This window comes from Dipodomys ordii, unplaced genomic scaffold (assembly GCF_000151885.1).
Source record: "Dipodomys ordii isolate 6190 unplaced genomic scaffold, Dord_2.0 Scaffold15, whole genome shotgun sequence".
Classification (NCBI taxonomy): domain Eukaryota; kingdom Metazoa; phylum Chordata; class Mammalia; order Rodentia; family Heteromyidae; genus Dipodomys; species Dipodomys ordii.
Genome location: NW_012267231.1, coordinates 14,443,633 through 14,467,028, shown reverse-complemented (window position 1 = coordinate 14,467,028; position 23,396 = coordinate 14,443,633). Strand labels below are relative to the sequence as shown.

The following is a 23,396-nucleotide window of genomic DNA, read 5'->3' as shown; positions in this document are numbered from 1 at the left end:
TGCATGCAAGGCAAGCGCTCTACCACTGAGCCACCTTCCCAGCTCCCCCATACATTGGATTTTTAACTGCAGTTTTCTCTTCATTTGTCCACCACTTTCCTCTTGACCTTACCCTCTTTTAAAAATTAACTTATATTAGTTGTACAGAATTTAGTTCTCTATTTTTAATTTTCAGATGCTCTTTATTTTTGGCGGTGGTGGCAGCAGTGGCTGCTGCTGTTTTTTCTTATTTATTTATTTTTGGTCCAGTCATGGGGCCTGAACTCTGGGCCTGGGCGCTGTCTCTCTGCTCTTCAGCTCAAGGCTAGTGTTCTACCACTTGAGCCACAGTGCCACTTCCGGCTTTTTTCTTCTTGCTTATGGGGTGCTGAGGAATCGAACTCAGGGCTTCATGCATTCAAGGCAAGCTCTCTACCACTGAGCCACCTTCCCAGCCCCTGCTGTTTCATCCTCCTCCTCCTCCATCTTCTTTGCTTAATTTGGAAATATGAGTTGCATGGATTTTCCAGTCTTGGCTGGCTTTGAACCACTATCCTCAGATCTTAGCCTCCTGAGTAGCTAAGATTATAGGTGTGAGCCATCAGGACTTGGCTTATTTTTTGTCTCTTTTCCAATTTTCCCTTGTCTCACAGCTTCCATTTATTCTTAATTTTTGTTCCCTATAAAGGTGTGTCACTTTTATGCTGCCCTCTTGCCATCTGACTGCTGCCTTCAAATATCAGCTCCTGATCTTACATCTTTCTAAAATTTTTAGTTTGAATTCCCAAGAAACAGGTCCTATTTCATTGTGTATCTCCTCTCCCCTGCTGCTAGTAAGCCTGTGTGATTAAGGTATGTGACCATTCCAGGCCATTTGGTATTACATGTAAATATGGATGTAGGGCAGGATCATATGGCAAAACACATGGAGCAGTATGAAGGTTAACTTCCCACAACCTGATTGTGAGCATGGCAGGCACCAGGATGGGCTATGGATAGTGCAAATACAAATTTAATTGTCCATCCCATTGTGAGTGCTTTCTCATTGCTTTGAGGGTAAAGTTTGGACTGTAGCATGGCATTTGTATGAGGTCATTCATGCTCTGACTCTTCTTTAGCTTTTCTTCCGTAGATTCTTCTATGCACTTTCACTGAGTTTCAGATTCCACACATGTAAAGTGCTCTCTCCTTTGTTTGCTTGGCTAGTTCCTATCAGACTTCAGGATCTCTTGAGGTGTATCTTCTTTGGGAAGCTGTCCTTTAACCCCTTCTAAATAGGTTGCACACCACGCCTGTGTGCTCTTGTAACACACAGTACTTATTTCTCTATTGCTCTCTGGTGAGATTGTCTAGGCTTTAACTCCTTTGGTGAAAGGAAACAGTATCAGTGCTTTGCAGCCAAGGCAGGGTTTTAGGTGTTTTTTTTTTTTGTCGGTCGTGGGGCTTGAACTCTGGGCCTGAACGCTGTCCCTCAGCTCTTCAGCTCAAGGCTAGTGCTCTATCACTTGAGCTACAGCGCCACTTAGGTTGGCTTTTTAAATACAGACTTTTTCTAAATTATAAAATTGGCCTCAGTTTGCCTGAGGCTATGTCCTGACAAATCCATAATAATCTGAAAATACATTTAATACAGCTAACCTGTTGAACATCAAAGCTTAGCAACACAGTGCCCTATCAGGTATTGGTCATTTAACCTTGTTACTGTGTGGTTGAGTGGGAGCTGCCACTTGCCGTCACTGCTCATTTTTTTTTCTTTCCTTTTTTTGTGGTTGTGAGGCTTGAACTCAGGGCTTGGGCACTATCCCTGAACTTTATTGCTCAAGGCTAGTACTCTACCACTTCGAACCACAGCTGCACTTCTGGTTTTCTGGTAGTTATTTGGAAATAAAAGCCTCATGGACTTTCCTGCTCTGGTCGGCTTCTAACCACTATCCTCAGATTTCAGCCTCCTGAGTAGCATGAGCCACGAGCGCCCAGCTTCTCCTCAGTATTGTTAGACAGTTATGCTGTATTTCACTAAGTTGGGAGAAGACCTGAAGTACTGTTTACTGAATGCATATTTGCCTTTGTACCATCTGAAATTCAAACAGTTGTGGTTGGCTGAGGCAGAAGGTTCAAGCATTTGAGATTAGTTCAAACTATGTAGTTGAGAGCCTATCTCAAAAAAAGAAAAAAAAAGTCAAAAGTAGAGGCGGTGTGGTTTAAGTGATAGGGCATCTTGTTACTAAGTGCAAGGCACTGAGTTCATATTCTGTACTGAAAAAAAATAAGTTGAACAATTGTGGTTTGGTGGCCATTTGTTTATGAAAAGTACATAGACACTAATTATTTAGCTTAATGAGTTTGTATTAAGTGTATACAGTAATTTATCTATGCCCATATCAAACTACTTTATTGTCCTGTCCTAGTTATATCCATTTCATAAAGGATGGAATTTCAAATGGGATTTTTTTGGAGGGTATGACTCTTAGCATATGTATTTACCTGTGTATTTAAAATGTATTATTATTATTATTATTTTGGTTAGTCATGGGCTTGAACCCTGGGCCTGGGCGCTGTCCCTTAGTTCTTCAGGTCAAGGCCACAGCGCCACTTCCAGTTTTCAGACAGCTTATTGGAGATAAGAGTCTCTGGAGATAAAGAGTTTCGCAGCCTTTTCTGCCTGGGCTGGCTTTGAACCTCAATCCTCAGCTCTTGGCCTCCTGAGTAGCTAGGATTACAGGCGTGAGCCACCAGTACCTGGCTTAAATGTATTTTTAAACAAATGAAGAAAGGGATGGGTATGAGAATTTTCACACTGTGGAAAGAATATATATATATATAAAACTTATAAAAACATGATTTTAGCATATTTTATGCAACACACAAGGTCAAAATGTACTTATGCTAATATTTTAATATTGTGGCATTTTTGTATTTAGGAAGGTTTTTTTTTTGTATATGAGCTTAGTATCATTTTAGAGTGGTTTAAAGGAATATGATATAGTATATTTGCTGAAACTGACCTTTAATACCTTTTAATTTTCAGTGGTTAAGATGCTTAGGATAGGTATAGTAAACATGGAAAGCATTTTCAAAATAGTTTTTGGCCTCTGGGTCTTAATGTGAATTATGTTGCCAGCATATTTTGGTAATGGGGTCATCCATTGGACAACTGGAGGGTAATTTTCATGTTCTGTGAAGAGAGGACTGGTTGTTCTATATAGTATAGCTAGCTGGCTTGCTAAAAATTGTTTGTTTTTTTCACAGATACTAATAGGATTTTTTTCTCGTTTGACTATGAAGGTATTCTTTACCTTCCAGAAAACTTGGACATTTTGTCTGTTAATCTTAAATCCATTATGTTTAAGTTATGTGGAAAGACTATGGACTTTTAAACTTGTATTTCCAAAGGATAGCTTAAGAGCTATCTTTTATGGACAAGTTGCTGGTCATTTCAGAGTTTTAGGCTTTATCTCTCATTTTGGGAATAGCATTTTTCCTCACCATTTTTTCTTCTCCTCCCTTCTTTTTCTCTCTTTATTCTTGCTATATTATTCAGGCTAATACTGAACGCTAGGGCTCAGGTGATCCTCCTGTCTTAGCCTCCTGAGTAGCTGGAGTACAGGTGTATCTACCATGCTTGGCTAGAGTTAAAACATTTATGTAAAATACCAAGCACAAAGTAGGTATTTAACAATTCCTCCTTCTTTCCCTATCTCTCTTCTGTGTTTAAATATGAGATAAAGAATTTTCGTTGTATGGCTTTTAGAATAAATGGATAATTGAAGTTTTCTGTCAATAGAAGTAAATATTAGGATAGACCACTAGCTGTCTTTTAAGTGTGATCCTATTTTTCAATTTGCAGTATTTCAAGGAAATGCTTTTCTTGGTATCTTCATATATAAGATTAATGGATATTAGACTGTGTTTTGATTCAGTCTGAGGTATCAAAATAAGATCTGTCCTGTTTGCCAATGACAAACATTCCTTAAATCATTGACAGGTTTAATACTATTGCTGTTTGTAGTGTGTTAAGTATTTGTTTGAAATCTGTTTACTTTTATTGATCAATTGATAGTGGGTTGTGTAATCCTTTTTTTTTTTTTTTTTTGAGTCAGGGTCTTGCTTCCTGGCCTTGCACTTGGTGTTCTCTTGGGTTAGTTTCTTGAGGTTTGGGATTCCAGATATATTCCATCACTGCATCTTACTCTGGATTTGTATATGTGTGTGTGTGTGTGTTTGTGTGTGTGTGTGTGTGTGTGTGTGTATATGTGTGTGTGTGTGTGGTGGTTCTGGAGTTTAAACTCAGGGCTTTGTGCTTCACTTGCTAGGCAGGTACTCTGTCATTGAACAAGGCCTCCAGCTTTTCTTTAACTCTAGTTACTTAATTTTAATTAAAAAATCTTTAGTTGTACTTAGGGGGTCCAATTCAATAAATCAGTTTGTAAGTACAATGCATTTTGCTCTGGTTATTTCTGAGGTAGGGGCTCAATTTTTCCTGGGGTTGACCTGATTGTGGACTCCTTATTTATAATCCAGAACACCTGTTTATCCCATAGCTGGGATGACAGGCATAAACTACCTTGTATGTCCAGTTAATGGTTGAGATGGATGAAGTTTCACACGTTTGGCTTAGGCTGGCCTCAAACTGCAATCTCAAGTATCTAGGATTACAGTTAAGATCCATTGGTGCCTGGTTAGATTTTAATTTTTTTATTTTGTGCAAAGGAGAAAGTTCTGCAAGAAGTATGTTCTATGTAGATATGTGTTTATAAATGATTTTTTTTTTTTTTTTTTGCCAGTCGTGGGGCCTGAACTCTGGGCCTGTGCGCTGTCCCTCAGCTCTTCAGCTCAAGGCGAGTGCTCTACCATTTGAGCCACAGCACCACTTCCAGCTTTTTTCTGCTTATGTGGTGCTTGAGGAATCGAACCCAGGGCCTCATGCATGCAAGGCAAGCACTCTCCCACTGAGCCACCTTCCCAGCCCCTATAAATGATTTTTAAGATTTTTTTTCTTGATTTTTGTGTATGTGGTTCTTGAGATTGAGTGTAGGATCTTGCTCTTAGCTAAGCAGGCTCTCTGCCACCTGAGCCACACTCATAACCTTGTGTTGGTTTGTTTTGAGATAAGGTCTTGCTTTATTATTGGGCCAACACGGATTGGGATCCTCCTATTGGTGCCTCTCTCTGAGCAGATGGGATGACAGGTTTGTACCATCTTGTCCAGGCATTGGTTGGAATGTACTCTCATGAACTTTTTTCCATTTGCCTGAGCTGGCAAATAGAACTACAGGTACCAGTACTATTTTTTCTTTCTTTTTTTTTTTAATTTGTGAAGATACTGTACAGAGGGGTTACAATTACATGGGAAGGATAATGCGTACATTTCTTACCAAACATTGCAGCCTCCTCCTTTTGTTTGCCCTTCACATCCCTTCCCAGCCTCCCCCTTCCCCCCAATCCCAATCTTTCTCCTTCCTCTCCTCCCCCCCCCCCCAACGTTGTAAAGCTCGTTTTGGACATGACAACTTGTACTTCTCATTCCTATTTTGTTTTTCATTACTTACTTTTACAACTTTACATGTTTTTAATTTCTCGTCTTTCCTCCTTCCCTACTTTGTATGTGTGTGTATGTGTTGTGTGTGTTCGTGTGTGTTTGTGTGTTTATGTGCTCACATGTGTGCCAGTACTGAGATTTGAACTTGGGAAGGGTGGGCTCAGGCTCTCTTCCTTGGCTCTTTCATTCAAGGCTGGTGCTAGTTTTGCACAACTTTTTGAAATTGTTGTAAATGTCATGACAAGGTCTACATATCTCCTAAGGGGAAAATACACCCCCCCACTTTGTCTCCTCTCCCTCCTTCTCTCCCATTACTAACACCTAAGAAACTTAATGCCCCAGTAACATGTAATACTGAGACGCTTTTAATGGAGAACAGTTCTTTGCACAATCTCCTTCCCTAAGATACAGAAATTTCTTTGAAGAGAACAGATATCTTGAAAAAAATGGCCTGTTTTCTAGAGTTATCTGATTGTTCCTTTATGTTATTGTATAACTTGTTCTTCTGGTCTCTCCATATCCTGTAAAAGGAAGATTTTTTTTTTAATTTTAATTTTTATTCTTTTGTTGGTCATGGGGTTTGAACTTAGGACCTGGGTGCTATTTCTGATCCTTTTCCATCAAAACTGGCACACTTGAACCATACCTCTGCTTCTGTTTTTTTTTTTTTTTCTTCTAGTGGTTCATTAGATAGAAGAGCCTCATAGACTTTCCTGCTCTGGCTGGCTTTGAACCTTGATCCTCACCTCTCAGCCTCTTGAGTAGCTTATAGGCTGTGAGCTACCAATGCCAGGCTAGGCCCATTTATTTTTTGTCAGGCAAATTTAATCACTCCCTGAGAAAGCCCAGTGTTCTGGGTTCTAGAAAGTGGTCTCATAAAATTTTAGCTTGTTAAGCATATTTTTCAAGGTGTTATACTTAAAAAATAAAATAAAATTGGTAATGTCTGCTTACAGTTGCTAAGCATTTTACATGCTACTTTCTTATTGGCACATTAATTGTACCACATGAGAGGTTTCGTTGTGATGTTTCTTGTATGCAGATAATGTACTTTAATCATATTTACTTCTTCTATTACTTTCTCATACTGTCTTCAAGCAAAGTTCTGTTTTTAAAAACTTAAGAATTTTTCATATGGTTTTATTGTGAAAAATTTTTTTTTGTTTTGGCAATACAAGGGCTTGAATTCAGGGCATTGCACTTGCAAGGCTGGTACTTGAGCCATACCCCAAGCTCTTTTTGCTTTATATTTGCCATAGGGTTTCACATTTGTTCCTGAACCTCAACTCTCCTATTTATGCTTCCTGAAATGATAGGATGACAGTTAATTGGATGCCCAGTTAATTGAAAACAAGAGTCTCAAAAGATTTACATGCTTAGACTGGCTTTGAACTCAACCTCCTGAGTAGCTAAGATTACAGATAATTGGGATTTGAAGCTAGGGCTTTTGACAAAAGAGCAGACACTTTATTGTTTTTGCTATGACTCCAGCCTGAGGATTTTATTTAAAAACCAGTATCTCCTTGTTATTTACTGTTATTTCTTACAGACCCTTTTTTTAGGAAGAAAAAAATAAGGTGATGTCATAGTGACAATTGTAATTCAATGTTTATCTGCTAAATGAAGTCATCCTGATGAATATTCTGAATTGTGGCCTAATTTTTTTTGGGGGGTAGGGGAAGTTGAACTTGACTTCACACTTGTGCAGTTTGCTTTGCTTATTTAGCTGGCTCTCTACCACTTGAGCAATGCTTTCAATTTCTGTTTTTTGCTGGTTATTTTGGAGAAGGAATCTACTGAACTTTTTTGCCCTGGGTGACCTCAAATGTCAATCCCTTGGGTCTCAGCCTCCTAAGTAGTATTACAGATGCGAGCCACCAGTGGTAGCAGGACATATTTATTGATATGAATACTGTGTTCCCAAGTCACTTGGAAATTAGTCTTCCTTCCTCCCTCTTTCCTTTCTTTCTTCCCTCCCTTCCTCCTTCCCTCACTCTCCCCCTGTCTCCTCCCTTCCCTTTCTTCCCATCTCTCCCTTCCCCTTCTCTCCTTCTCAGGACTGAGTGCTGTCTCTGAGCTTTTTAGCTCAAGGCTTGGGTTCTGATGGCTAATTGGGGATACGAATTTTCATAGACTTGCCTGTCCAGGCTGGCTTCTAACTGTGGTCCTCAAGATCTTAGTTCGCCTCCTGAGCAGCTGGGATTACAGGCATGAGCTACTGGCTGGAAATCTTTTTTTTTTTTTTGGCTGGTCCTGGGACTTGAACTCAGGGCCTGGGCACTGTCCCTGGGCTGCTATTGCTCAAGGCTAGCACTCTACCACTTCTGGCTTTTTTTTCTGTTTATGTGGTACTAAGGACTCGAACCCAGGACTTTATGCATGCCAGGCAAGCACCCTACCACTAAGCCACATTCCCAGTCCGGAAATCTTTATTTTTGCAATGATTGTTACCAGTTACTGTCAGGTCCATCTATATATTTTTCTTTTTTAAAAAATATTTTTCATTTTAGGGTTTGCTTCTGTTTTTGATTAAATTTTGATTGAATATATAAAATAATGCAAAAGAAGAAAACAAACTTAGAAATCTCATTGTTTTTTCTCTAAAGGTAACCTTGTTGTAAGTTTATAATTAATGCAATATATATTCATTTACAGTATATATGTATGTTCTTCATTTATACACAAAGTTAAACTGTTATGTACTCTTTGTACTTTTTCTTAAAAAATTCAGTGTATTCAGCACTTCATATTGGTACATAAAGATCCTTCTTATTTTTTATGGAGAGATGATGTTCTGTATGGGTATACCATATTCAACAAAATGATTCTGATGCATATTTGTGTTTTTTCTTTTGGTGCCTGTACGAAGGCTTGAACTCAGGCCCTGGGCACTGTCCCTTAGCTTTTTTGCTCAAGGCTGGTGCTCTACCAATTGATTGATAGCTCTGTTTCTGGCTTTTTGCTGATTGCTTGGAGATGAAGAGTCTCATGAGCTTTCTAGCCTGGGCCGGCTTTGAACTGCAGTCTTCATATCTCAGCCTCCTGAATAGCTAAGATTACATGTGTGAGTTATTGGCATGTGGCTTTACAATAAATGCCTTTCGGGTGTTTGTGCATATATGTATGTATAAGTATATATGGAAATACATATATACATATGTTGTATCTTTAAAAATATATATGTGGGGGCTGGGGGTTTAGCCCAGCGGAAGGGCACCCACCCTGCGCACGCAAGGCCCTGGGTTCGGTCCTCAGCCCTGGAAAAAAAAATAAAAAAAAGATATATATGTATATTTATGTCTGTATATACACAGAGATGTACAAGATGAGATCTTAAGTCTCCTGAGTAAATAGGATTATGGTGTGAGCCACTGGTGCTTGGCATATGTATATATTTAAAAAATATATATATATATGGCACCAATCATCTTTTTTTTTTGGGTCTGGTCATGGGTCCTGAACTCTGGGCCTAGGCGCTGTCCCTCAGTTCTTCAGCTCAAGGCTAGCGCTCTACCAGTTGAGCCACAGCGCCACCTCCGGCTTTTTTCTGTTTGCTTATGTGGTGCTGAGGAATAGAACCCAGGGCCTAATGCATGCAAGGCAAGCGCTCTACCACTGAGCCACCTTCCCAGCCCCAATCATCTTTTTGATGTTACCATAGTTTTGTCTTTCCCTAAATGTTATATAATTAGACTCATACAATATGTAGGCTTTTCACTTAACAGTATATGTTTTAAGTTCTTCTTAGTTTTTGTAGCTCAATACCTAGTTTCTCTTATCCAACTAAACATTCATTCCATGAATACTACTTTTTCAAGGATGTACAACTTTTTTGAAATTATGAGTAAAGCTGCTATACGCAAACTTGAGGAGTTTTGTTTGGACTTGTTTTTAGCTCATTTGGGTAAACACTAAGGAGTATGTTAGCAGGGCTGTATTATAAAAGTATGTTCGTTTTGTAAGAGGTTGCCACACTTCCAAAGTAGCAGTGTTAGCTCACATTCACACCTGTAGTGAATGAGAATTCCTGTTGTTCCACATTCTCACCAGCATTTGGTGTTGTCATTGTTTTGGGCTTTTGCCATTCTGATGGTCATGTGCTTCTATCTCATTGTTGTTTTAATTCCCTAATGATGTGTGATTTTTCTTTGAATATCTTTTCACTTGTTTATTTGCTATGTATGCTTTTTTGGCTGTATGTCTTCAGGTATTTTTTCCTGTTTTTCCTATTTCAGTTAGATTTTTAATTTCCTTATTGTTTAAAAGTTCTTTGTATGTCTTAAGCATCAGTCTTTTATCATACATCTGTTTTGGAAAGATTTGTTTTTTCTCTTTGTTGTTTTTCTTTTTATTCTCTTTATGAAGAAGGCAAAGTAGTAAATTTTAGTTGTAATGAAGTCTTATTGATGATACTACTTGTTTGTGTTTTTGTTGTTATATCTAAAGTGTCACAACCTAATCTTGGGTTACCTAGATTTTTCCCTATGCTTGTTACTTTTTAAAATTATATGACCTCAAGAACTTTACTGCTTGGGATAGCTTCAGACCTCAATACTCAGATCTCAGCCTCCTGAGTACCTAGGATTATAGTCATGAGCCACAGTGCCTGGCTCAGGATTATTTTTCCTAATCCACGTCTTTTATGCTTCCTTATGAATTGCAGATTTTTCTAATGTAGAGAATGACATTGAGACTTTGGATATTGCATTGGATCTGTAAATTGCTTTTGACAGTATGCCTATTTTTCATTATATTGATTCTGCTAGTCCATGAGCATGGTAGATATTTCCATTTTTTATTATCTTCCATTTATTTCTTCAACGTTTTATAGTTTTCATTGTAGAGGTCTTTCACTTCTTTGGTTGATACTTAGATATTTTATTGTTTTTGAGACTATTGTGAATGTAATTTTTTATTTCTTTCTCATTATTGGTGTATAAAGCTGATTTTATATCATGCTAGATTTTTGATGGTATTTATGATATCTAGATGATGGTATAGTCAGTAGAGTTTAAGTATGAAATCATATCCTTTCCAGTATGGATAATTTGATTTCTTTCTTCTCTATTTGACTCTGTTTCTTTTTCCTGTCATGTTGCTCTGGCTAGGAATTCTATTACTTACTGTATTGAACTAAGAATGAATAGGGGAGAGATGAGTTGCATAACTTCTGTTTTGCATATCTTTTTTCTTTTTGCCAGTCCGGGGGCTTGAACTCAGGGCCTGAGCACTGTTCCTGAGCTCCTTTTGCTCACTGTCTAGTGCACTCTACCACTTGAGCCACAGCACCATTTGTGGCTTTTTCTGTTTATGTGGTACTGAGGAATTGAACCCAGGGCTTCATGAATGCCAGTCAAAACACTCTACCACTAAGCCACATTCCTAGCCCTCTATTCCTAATTTCTAATCCACCATTTAACTCTGGTCTCCTTTTTTTTGGAGTTGTATAGCTTTATGTTTTTTTTTTTCTTTTTGCTGGTCCTGGGGCTTGACCTCAGGGCCTGGGCTTTGTCCCTGAGCCTTTCTGTGCTCAAGGCTAGCGCTCTACCACTTTGAGCCACAGTGCCACTTCTGGCCTTTTCTGTGTAGTTTATTGGAGATGAGAATCTCAGGAGCTTTCCTGCTCAGGCTGGGTTTGAACTGTGATCCTCAGATCTCAGCCTCCTGAATTGCTAGGATTACAGGCTTGAACCATTGGTTCCTGTGTTTTATACAAGCTTGTTTTTGTTTCTTTGTCCAATCTCAGGATGGGATCATGACTCAAGTGATAATGCCCGTGCCTGTGAAGGAAGCAGAATGCTTGGACTTCACACTGTAGTGCTGCCAAAATGTCAAAACAAAAAATAACAACAAAAACTCTATTAGCTAGGGCACTGGTAGCTCATACAAGTAATCCTAGTTACTTAGGAGGTTGAGATCTGGGATTATGGTTCCGAGTCAGCTTGAGCAGCAAAGTCTGAGAGATTAAGAGCTATAAGTGGAGCCAAGGCTCAAGTTGTGGAGGGCCAGTCTTGAGCACAAAACTCAGTGCCCAGGCCTTGAGTTCTGAGCTCCAATAGAAGCACCATAGTCTATGTTGACTATTTGTTGGGTCTATTTCTGATGTCTCTTTTCTGTTTTGTGGCTCATTTGGATTTTTCTAGTACCAGCTGTCTTTATTATGTAGCTTTATAGTAAGTTCGATGTTCTGTAGTGTTCTACCTTGTTTTCTTTATATTGTGTTAGTTATTCTGGATTTCCTTTAAACTATCCATATAAACTTCTTACCCTTCTTAAAGTTTGTCAATATCCAGAAAGTAAATTTGTTGAGGCTTTGATTAGGAATGTATTGACTCCAACAGTCAATTTGGAGAAAATCTGCATTTTAGTCATACCAAATTCTCCTTTTCTTGATCATAGTATATCTCTATATTAAGATTATCATTAATTTCAATGATTTATCACTTTTAGCTTACATTTTTTCATGACTTTTTGATAATTTAAATACCAAATATTCTTATTTTATTTTAAAATTCCATGTTCTAGCTAGGCACTGGTAGCTTACATCTGTAATCCTAGATAATCAGGAGACTGAAACCTTTTTTTTTTCAACATGAAACACTAATAAAAACATCAAGAGGCTTCGTATGGTGGTCCAAGCATGTAATCTTAGATACTTGGGAGGTTTAGATAGAAGGATTGTGGTTTGAAGCCAGCCTGGGCATAAAAGATTGCGAGACTCCCTCTCAACTAAGATGCTCCTGTCATCCCCATCAACATGGGGAAGCACAAGTAGTAGGATTGGAGTCAAGGCCTGCCCTAGGCATAAAACAGCAGTGTACTCCAAAAATAACTAGTGCAAAAAAGGGGCTGGAAGTGTGGCTCAACTGGTAGAGTGCTTGACTAGCAAGTACAAGGCCCTGAGTTCAATCCCATTATCTCCCCAACCCCCTCCCCATCTAAAAAAAACCACCCAACAACAAATCCCCGCACGTCCCCCCTCCCGCCCCCCCAACAACAATAACAAAAAACTGTGCTGACATTGGAGTTCAAAAAAGATAAATGTGTTTCAGAAAGGGACTATAGAACCCTATACAGTGAGTGGGACCAGTGGCTGGTATAGCAGCTGAGATTGCTTGAAGGTAATGAGGATGTCTTGTTGGAGTTGGGCTCATTGCTGAAAATGATGGACCAGGATAGGTCTCTGTTGCAAAGGAGGTTCTGCGTTTAGTTCTTTGAGTATCAAATTATAGTTATTCAGCATGTCTCCTGGGGTGGTGGTGGTACAGAGCATAGCCCCCTGGCTGCAGAGAGTAACTTTGTTGCTGCCAGCTGCCAAAGATGATTGCTTATATGAAGCTATGCACTTAAGGGTTCAGAAGAACACCAACAAAGCTTTCTGTCTAACAACCTGCTACCCCAGGGCATCTCTGCACTTACCACAGAGTCTCCTGATGCCACTAGAATAATTACATGAAAGATATTCTGAGATAACTGGGAAAACTAACTGAACCTGATTATTTAATATTGAAATTGTTATCTTTAGAGGTAAAGTGATAATGTCAATATTTGAAACAAGTGGAATAGGTGTTTGTGTGAAAAAAGTTGCATCAGAAGTGCACCGGCAAAGTGGAATTATTAAACATGTGACACCATCTCATGCTAAAGAAAATGCAAAATACGGTCATAATCTAAAGAGTAATTTAGTCTGAATCCAACATTAAAATGTTGGTGTGAAAAATATTAAATTTTATATTTAGGATTATCAGAGATGAATGAGGAAACAAAACATCAGGAAACTTGAAGAGTAGGTGGAGTCAAGGAGAGAGGGGTGGATAATGAGAAGGGGGAAGAATGCAGTGAAGAATTCAATGTAGGGCTGGGAATAGTAGTTTAGTGGTAGAGTGCTTGCCTAGCATGCATGAAGCCCTGGGTTTGAGTCCTCAGTACCATAGAAGCAGAAAAAGCCAGAAGTGGTGCTGTGGCTCAAATGGTAGAGTGCTAGCCTTATGCTAAAGAGCTGAGGGACAGCACCCAGGCCCAGAGTTCAAGCCCCAGGACTGGTCAAAAAAAAAAAAATTCAATGTATATCCTATAAAATTAAGAAAAGTGATGGAAGCAGTAGTGGGTTGGAAAGGATGTTGAAAGGAGAGATATTCATCAAGATGCATTTTATTTATATAAACTGCCTTATTAAATATTAACTCCTTTGTATAACTACTTAAAGATAGTAAAAAAAGAAATCTAAATAAGTATACAGAAGGTAAGGAGGATATGAAAATGAGAAACTTTAGATGTGAATTTGGGTTGGAGATGTATCTCCAGGCCAAGCAAGCCTTATAGGCATGAAGCCTGGAGTTTAAGGCCTGGAGTTCAAGGCCTAGAGTTCAAGACCCAGTACTGGCCAAAAAAGAAAAAGAAAGAAAAAGTGTATTTTCATTAAGAAATACTGAAAAATGTATTGTTTGTGAATAGGAAGAGTCAATGAGATTTTTTTTGTTGTTGTTGTAAAAATGCTGTACAGAGGGGTTACAGTTACATAAGTAAGATAGAGTTCCATTCCCTCCCTCCCTCCCTCCCTCCCTCCCTTCCTTCCTTCCTTTCTTCCTTTTTTTTTGTTGGTCAGGCTTGAATTTTTGGCCCTGGGGGCTGTCCTTGAGCTCTTCAGCTCAAGGCTATCCCTCTACTACTTGAGCCACAGTCCTACTTCTGGTTTTCTGGTGGTTAATTGGAGATAAGAGTCTCACGGACTTTCCTTTTCCTGCCTGGTCTGGCTTTGAACTGAGATCCTTAGATTTGAGCCTCCTGACTAGCTAGGATTACAAGCAAGAGCCACCAGCATCTGGCATGAGTATATTTCTTGTACTCATTGTTTCCCACTCCTTTGGATTTCTTCCACTATCCCTTCCCCCCTCCCCTCCATGGCTCTTGTCATACTACTGTTAAAATTCCTTTTTTTTTTTAATGGTGCTAAGGACCTCTCAGAACCTTGTACTTGCTAGGCCAGTGCTCTTCCACTGAGCTAAGTCTTCACTCCCTAATAATAAATAACCAAAATATTACCACAGAGTGATAATAGGCCTTCATATTTCAACATTTGCTATGGAAGTATGGTAATTAAGATAGTTGCAGAGATGACAGGTAGACAAATGGAACAGATTTCAGAATACACCGATAGCTGTAGGGGATTGGCCACATGGCAAAGGTGCCTTTAAAAATCAGAGGGGAGAGAATAGACAGTAAATGAGTGGATGGTTCTCAGGACTATGGGGCTGGCTAGTATTCCAGTAGTTTTGTTTTTGTAAGTAACGTGGCACTTTTTTGTTCTAGTGTTCAGTATTCTTTCTTTGTTCTCTATTCTTAACATTTTATCTATAATAGGATGTGCAGGGGTTTAAAGTGCTTTATGTGTGTGATGCCCATTTATTTCCCTCGATTTGAGCAAGTTTTCCCCTTCACTTGAATTGAATAGGTTTTCTGTGCCTTTAGTCTACATTAGAAAGTAATGCATAGTATGATTTGTAAATGTTTTGCTTTTTTGTGTTTTAGTTCTTTTGCGAAGAAAATGTTTTGCACAATCTTGAACTTGTACTATCCATGCTGATGGGACAGGATCCAATATGAATGTAAGTGATGGAGGAAGACGACGCTTTGAGGATAATGAACACACATTACGAATCTATCCTGGGACAATTTCAGAAGGGACAATTTATTGTCCAGTTCCTGCCAGAAAAACCTCCACTGCTGCTGAGGTGATCGACTCTCTCATAAACAAGCTTCAGCTAGATAAAAGCAAATGTTATGTTTTAGCAGAGGTGAAGGAATTTGGTGGAGAAGAATGGATACTCAACCCTACAGACTGTCCAGTTCAGCGAATGATGCTGTGGCCTCGAATGGCTCTGGAAAATCGCTTAAGTGGAGATGACTACCGCTTTCTTCTGAGAGAGAAAAACCTTGATGGGTCAATCCATTATGGTAGCCTTCAGTCATGGTTACGGGTGACGGAAGAACGCCGCAGGATGATGGAAAGGGGCTTTCTTCCACAGCCTCAACAGAAAGACTTTGATGATTTATGTAGTTTACCTGATTTGAATGAGAAAACTCTCTTAGAAAACCTACGAAGTCGCTTTAAGCATGAAAAAATTTATACCTATGTTGGCAGTATTCTAATAGTTATTAACCCATTCAAATTTCTTCCTATTTATAACCCCAAATATGTCAAAATGTATGATAACCACCAATTGGGAAAACTTGAGCCCCACATATATGCTGTGGCAGATGTAGCTTATCATGCTATGCTTCAGCGCAAAAAGAATCAGTGCATTGTGATTTCAGGAGAGAGTGGTTCTGGGAAGACTCAAAGCACAAATTTTCTTATTCACCACCTTACTGCCCTTAGTCAGAAAGGATTTGCCAGTGGAGTAGAGCAGATTATTCTTGGAGCTGGACCAGTACTTGAGGTAAGGGTATAGAAACAGTTTTATTATTCTTAAACATATCTTTTGTCTTTTGTGGGACTTGAACTCTGGGCCTGGGTGCTATCCCTGTGCTCTTCAGCTCAAGGTGAGTGCTCTACCACTTGAGCCACAGCACCACTTTCGGTTTTCTTGTGGTTTATTGGAGATAGGAGTCTTACAGACTTTCTTGCCCCGGCTGGCTTTGAACTGTGATCCTCAGATCTCAGCCTCCTGAGTAGCTAGGATTACAAGTGTGAGCCACTGGTGCCCAGTTTAAACATATCTTAAGTTCTTGTTTCATGTGAACTAAAAGTATACTAAAATTCTATAGAAGTTTAGACACTTTTAATTACCATGGGAAACTGGACATTGGCAAAGTAGAAAAAGCAATGTTTTGTAATTTTTTTTTTTTTTTTTGTGGTCAGTCCTGGGGCTTGGACTCTGGGCCTGGGCACTGTCCCTGTGCTCTTCAGCTCAAGGTGAGTGAGTGCTCTACCAATTGAGCCACAGCGCCACTTCCAGTTTTTTAGTGGTTTATTGGAGATAAGGGTCTTTCCTGTCCGGGGTTGGCTTTGAACCATGATCCTCAGATCTCAGCCTCCTGAGGAACTAGGATTACAAGCTGGCCACCAGAGCCTGGCCTGTTTATTATTTTTTAAAGTTACTACACAAAAATTAGATAACCGGGTGTCCCAGTGGCTCACGCCTGTAATCCTAGCTACTTAGGAGGCCTGAGGATCACAGTTCAAAGCCAGCCCGGGCAAGAAAGGTTGTGAAACTCTTTATCTCCAATAAACCACCAGAAGACTGAAAGTGGTGCTGTGGCTAAAGTGGTAGAACACTTAACTTGAGCTGAAGAGCTGAGGGACAGTGCTCAGGCCCAGAGTTCAAGCCCCATGACTGACAACCCTCCCCTCCAAAAAAAAAAAAAAACAAAAAACCATTGCTTTGTGTCATTAGTGATATAGGAAGAGACTGGACAGGATCAGTTGTCCCCTTAGTAAGTGACACAGCAGGAGTCCTGGCTATAATTGGGTTGTGGAACTAGATTGGGGAAAGTATTGCTGCTGATATACATTAATTTTTGTTGGTCATGGGGCTTGAACTCTGGGCCCAGGTTCTGTCCCTGAGCTCTTCAGCTCAAGACTAGCACTCAACCACTTGAGCCATAGGGCCACTTCCTGTTTTCTGAGTGGTTTATTGGAGATAAGAATCTCACGGACTTTACTGCCTGAGCTGGCTTTTGAACTGTGATCCTCAGATCTCAGCCTCCTGAGAAGCTAGAATTCTAAACATGAGTCACTGGCACCTGGCTTCCTGCTGATATATTTTTATTTCTGTGGCCTTAACCTGTGCACCTGAACTGACATTCTTAGTTTGTATTGTAAAGTAAGAGAGGTTATTGATCTGAGGGTTTTTTTTTTTTTTTTGGTGCCATTCCTGGGACTTGAACTCAAGGGTTTGGGCGCTGTCCCTAAGCTTTTATGCTCAAGGTGCGCTTCTGGCTTTGTGTGTGTGTGTGTTTAATTGGAGAGAAGAGTCTCAGAGACTTCCTGCCCATGCTTGCTTTGAACTCTGACCCTCATCTCAGCCTTCTAAGTAGTTAGGATTACGGGTGTGAGCTGCTGGTGCCTGGCAAACTGACTGAACATATTTAAGGTGTACATTATGATAAATTTTGATATGTGTCTACACCATGAAACAATTTCCACAGTCAAAATAATAAGCATCATAGTCATCATCCTAAAAGTTTCTGCTTATTTTTCTGTTATCCCTACCTTACAGCTTCACACATATACAAGAAACCACTTAAGTGCTTTCTGTCATTGCAGATTTTTTTTTATCTTTACAGTTTTATATAAATTGAATCATATAGTGTATACTCTTTTGTGTTTGGTTTTTCTTATTTTGACATTGTCAATAATTGTTGCATTTGTCAGTAATTGACTATTGCTAAGGGTGTATTATTTTATTGTGTACCAGTTTCTTTACTCATTCTCTAATGGATGTGTGGACTTTCAGTTTTTGACTATAACACATAAATTGTCTACTAGTCTTGAGGTAGACACACGCTTTCAGTAATTACTGATGTGTTTACTTTCATAGAATAGGTATATATGGAACTGTTTATCTTTTCACAAGTGATAATTATCTAAATGTTTTAATATTCTCACTAGCAATGTCTGACAGTTCCCACTGACTTCATCTCCTTGACACAGTCATTCATTCAGTTTTAGTTATCTTGATATGTATGTGGCAGGATCTCACTTTGGGTCTAGATAGCATTCTATTATACGGTTTGTTATCTGTATATCTTTTGTGGTGGAGTGTCTGCCCAAATTTATTGCCCAAGTTTTTATTTAAAAAAAATTTTTTTTTAGCTGGGGCTTGTGGCTCTCGCCTGTAATCCTAGCTACTCAGGAGGCTGAGGCCTGAGGATCACAGTTCAAAGCCAGTCCCGGCTGGAAAGTCCATGAGACTCTTATCTCCAATTAACCACCAGAAAATCGGAATTGGTGATGTGGCTCAAGTGGTAGAGCCCTAGCCTTCAGCTGAAGAGCTGAGGGACAGCACCAGGCTGTGCTGGTACTGGGGCTTGAACTGAGGGCCTGGACACTGTTCTTTAGATTTTTTTTCCCCCTAAAGGCTCTACCACTAGCGCCACAGGTTTGATTCTGGCTTTTTGGTGGTTTATTGGAGATAAGAGACTTTTGGATATATCTGCCCAGGCTGGTTCAAATCGTGCTCCTCAGGTCTCAGTTTTCTGAGTAGCTAGAATTACAGATGTAGAATAATCGGTTCCAGGCTTTATTTTTATTTTTATTTATTTATTTTTGGTCCCAGGGCCTGGGTACTGTCTCTGAATCTCTTTGTGTCCAAGGCTAGTGCTCTACCACTTGAGACACTGCATCACTTCTGGCTTTTTCTGAGTAGCCTATTGGAAATAAGAGACTCATGGGGGAAAAGGGGGTGAGGGTTGGGAAGGTGGCTCACTGGTAGAGTGTTTGCCTCGCATGCATGAGGCCCTGGGTTTGATTCCTTAGCACCACATAAACAGAAAAAGCCATAAGTGGTGTTGTGGCTCCAGTGGTAGAGTATTAGCCTTGAGCTGAAGAGCTCAGGGACAGTGCCCAGGCTCAGAGTTCAAGCCCCACTGACTGAAGGGAAGAAAAAAAAAAAGAGACTCACTGAGTTTCCTACTGAGTTTCCTACTGGGGCTGGCTTTGAACTGCCATCCTCAGTTATCAGCCTCCTGAGTAGTTAGGATTATAGGCATGAGCCACCAGCATCCAGCTTTTGTTTGATTTTTCAAAAAAATTTGTTGGGGTGGGGCTTAAACTCGGGGCCTGGGTGTTGTCTCTGAGCTCTTTTGCTCAAGGCTAGTGCTCTACTGCTTGAGTTACAGCACTTCTGGTTTTCTGGTGGTTAATTGAAGATGAGAGACTCATGGACTTTCCTGCCCAGGCTGGCTTCGAGCCACAATTCTTTAGCTCTTAGCCCCCTGAGTACCAAGGATTACAAGTGTGAGCCACCAGCTCCCAGGTTATGTTTATTTGAGATAGGCTCTCTCCAGTTAGTTCAGCTGGCCTTAAATTCACAATTTCTTCTGCCTCAGCCTCCTGAGTGCTGGTATTAGAGACATTTATTATAATGCCTAGCTGTTTTCTTTCTCTTTTATTCTTTCTTTTTCTTTTTGTGTCCAAGGCCTTCTGCATGCTAAGTACTCAGTAATCTGTCACTGAGCTATATCCCATCCCAGTTGCTGGGTTTTGTCAGTTCTTTTGTGACTGCTGGATGCACATTTTTTGATGTGATACAGAATACCATGAAAATATTTTGTATACATTTTCTCCATATTTAATTCTTTCTTAACATTCTCTTTTGAAGAGCAGAATTTTATTTTATTTTATTTATTTTTATTTTTTGTCAGTCGTGGGGCTTGAACTCTGGGCCTGGGCGCTGTCCCTCAGCTCTTCAGCTCAAGGCGAGCGCTCTACCACTTTAGCTACAGCGCCACTTCCGGTTTTCTGGTGGTTTATTGGAGATAGGAGTCTCACGGTCTCTCCTGCCCGGGCTGGCTTTGAACTGTGATCCTCAGATCTCAGCCTCCGGAGTAGCTAGGATTACAGGTGTGAGCCACCAGCGCCCGGCGAAGAGCAGAATTTTAATTTATAGCCCAATTCTGTTTTTTTTTTCTGTTATGAATTATACCTTTAGTACTATATTTTACAAAACCTTATCTAACCCATGAAAACAAAGATTTTTCTTCTTTTATAATTTTAGAGTTTGCATTTGAGACTGTGGTCCATTTCAAGTCCAGTTTTGAGTGAATATGGTGTGAAGTATGGGCCCAGTATTGCCTGTGAATATCCATTTGTTTCAGTACCTTTTCTTGAAAGACTTTTTTTTTTTGTCGGTTGTGGGGCTTTATCTCTGGGCCTGGGTGCTATCTCTGAGCTCTTCAGCTCAAGGAGAGCACTCTATCACTTGAGCCACAGCGCCATTTCTGGTTTTCTGGTGTTTAATTGGAGATAATGAGTCTCACGAACTTTCCTGCCCAGGCTTGCTTTGAACCATGATACTCAGATCTCAGCCTTCTGGGTAGCTAGGATTACAGGCACGAGCCACTGGTGCCTGGCCAATTTTTTAAAATTTATCTGTGTATATGTGTATTTATTTTTGTGCCAATACCAGGATTTGAACTCAGGACCTCATGCCCATCTCTTGGCTTTTCGCTCACAGTAGCACTCTAGTAGTGACTGGAATAGAAATGTAGGGTTAGGGCATCTGTTAAGTTTATCTTTGAATATTTGTCAGTCCATGTATGTGCCTTCTGCACAGTACAGTTTAGCATATACATGCTTCACATTTAGGAGATGTTGAGTAAATGGCTTGTTTAGGTTTCTGTAGTTAAGACAGATGTATGTCATTCTCATGATATCATGAATAGGAAAAAAACCACAGTAATTGTTTCTTTATTTTTTTCTGTCTTCCAATATATTGTGAATATTAGGCCAGTGGCTTTTTTGCTTGCAAGCTAGAACTTACAAGCAAATGTGTCCATTTAAAATGTAAAGCATCTTTACAATTGAAAAAAAATTAAAAGAGAAATGTACTTATTTAGTACCTGACTTATGTAACTGTAACCTCTCTGTACATCACCTTTACAATAAAAATATTATAAATAAAAGAGGATGTAATGAAAGATTTAAAAAAATTTATAGCTGAGCTAGATGCCATTGGCTCATACCTGCAACCCTAGTTACTCAGGTGGCTGAGATCTGAGGATCACAGTTTGAGGCTAGCCTGGGCAGGAAAGTCTGTGAGACTCTTTTATCTCCAAATAATCACCAGAAAATTAGGAGTGGCACTGGGGCTCAAAGTGGTAGGACACTATCCTTGAAGAGCTTGGGGACAGCTCCCAGGCCTTTCAAGCCCCACAACTGACTGACTGCCTCCTCCCCAATAAATAAATAAAAGAAAATATAATTAAATTCATGAAAATATTCTGCTGGTTCTAGTATGATTTGAAAGAGAAATCTGAACATTAGTAAACATTAAGTTTAAATTATTTTTTTAAATTTTATTGAATAGTAAAGTAAAATCTTGATCTTTTAGCGACTACTAATTGCTTTCATTTATTTTATCTGAACTATGAATATAAATCTAAACATAGTAGCAATTCCCTTTCTTTTGTCTCTAGCATTTTGACTCTTGGAACTGACCTAAGCATTGCTTAAATTCATTAAAAAAATTGATGTTTATTTTGTCAGGCCTTTGGAAATGCAAAGACAGCTCATAATAACAATTCAAGTCGTTTTGGCAAGTTTATTCAAGTCAATTACCAGGAAACAGGCACAGTGCTTGGGTAAGTTCTGATACTAAGTAGCAGTAGGCTTAGAACATATTTTTATTTTTGTTATTTCCCTTTTGTAAGTTATGAGCTGTAATATTGATGTGTTCACTATGATTTTTTTCCTCTCAGTGTTTTTGTAGAGGGAGAGATTGAAATCTCAGAAAAGTAACTCTCATATGCTCTCAACTTAGATTTACTGTTGTTAACGATTGCTGTCATTTCTATATATTACATCATACATTTGTTTTTTTGAATTGTTTTCAAGTATGTTGAATATATAACTTGGCACTCTTAATAGTACTGTATTTCCTAAAGCAATAACATCTGCATATTACTGTTGTTAAAATCAAGAACTTTCATTTTTTAAAATATTCTTATGTAGTCTACGATAAGTCTCCTGATTGTGTCAGCAACATTATCTATAGCTTTAAAAAAAACTAAAGACTTTAAGAGAAATTTTAGATTCATAGCAAAAATAAATGGGAAGTCACCCAGATATTTCTAACTTTTTCATCCACCATAATTTTTTCTATCATAACCATCTTGCATACTTTTTATAGAATTTATGGACCAATATTGATACAGTGTTGTTAATTCTGAAGTTGGTAGTTGGTACCAGTGTCACTTTGTGTTGTACATTGTGTATGTTTTGACAGATGTGTAGGACCATGTATATCACCATACAGAATGGTTTCCTGGTCCTAAAAAGCCTTGCTGCTCTGCTTATTCAGCAATTCCTGCCTTGATAGCGCCAAGTCTTTCTATTGTTTCTATAGTTTTGCCTTTTCTAGTATATGATTGGAATCATTCAATATGGAATCTTTCCAGACAGGATTCTTTAACCTAACATTGTATACTTAAGGTTCTTTTCTATCTCCCTATGGCTTGATTGCTTTTCACTAATGTTAAAATTACTGTTGTTTTAGAGATAATTGCACCCATGGTTGTTCCTTATTTCTGGTTGAGTTTAAGTATTTTACTATTTTTTTAGGTTTTGGTCGGTTGTGGGGCTTGAACTCTGGGCCTGGGCACTGTCCCTCAACCCTTCAGCTCAAGGCGAGCGCTCTGTCACTTGAGCCACAGGGCCACTTCTGGTTTTCTGGTGGTTCACTGGAGATAAAAGTCTCACGGACTTTTCCCTCCCTGGCTGGCTTTGAACTGTGATCCTCAGGTCGCAGCCTCCTGCATAGCTAGGATTACAGGCATGAGCCACCAGCGCCCGGCTCTTTACTATTTTTTAATAAGTAATTTTTTTTTGCATTATGTCTTCTGATTGTATATTATTTGTATATATGCATGCTGTTGATATTTTTTCTCTCTCTCTTTTTGGTTGTATTGTGGTTTGAATGTAGGGCCATATACTTGCTAGGCAGCTCTGCCACTGGAGCTAAGGCTCCAGCCTTTTTGCTTTAGTTATTTTTCAGATAAGGTCTTGTGTTTTTGTTCAGGGCCAACCTGAACCTCAATCCTTCTGCCTATGGCTCCTTTGACGCTGAGGGCACTGGAGTGCCCCATTGAGATAGGGTCGTGTGTGTGTGTGTGTGTGTGTGTGTGTGTGTGGTCGTGTGTGTGTGTGTGTGTGGTC

At 39.3% G+C, this 23,396-nt stretch overlaps 1 protein-coding gene across 5 annotated transcripts in view; it reads left to right on the top strand.

Moving 5' to 3' along the window:
- Positions 1 to 23,396, top strand: part of Myo9a (myosin IXA) — a 159,077-nt gene that overhangs the window by 23,092 nt on the left and 112,589 nt on the right. For all 5 annotated transcript variants that reach the window (XM_013012069.1, XM_013012070.1, XM_013012071.1 and 2 more), the window contains exons 2-3: positions 15,047 to 15,957; positions 21,729 to 21,823. In XM_013012069.1, coding sequence (XP_012867523.1) covers positions 15,118 to 15,957; positions 21,729 to 21,823 — 935 coding nt within the window. In that variant the 5' untranslated portion in view covers positions 15,047 to 15,117. The remainder of the gene's footprint in view (positions 1 to 15,046; positions 15,958 to 21,728; positions 21,824 to 23,396) is intronic.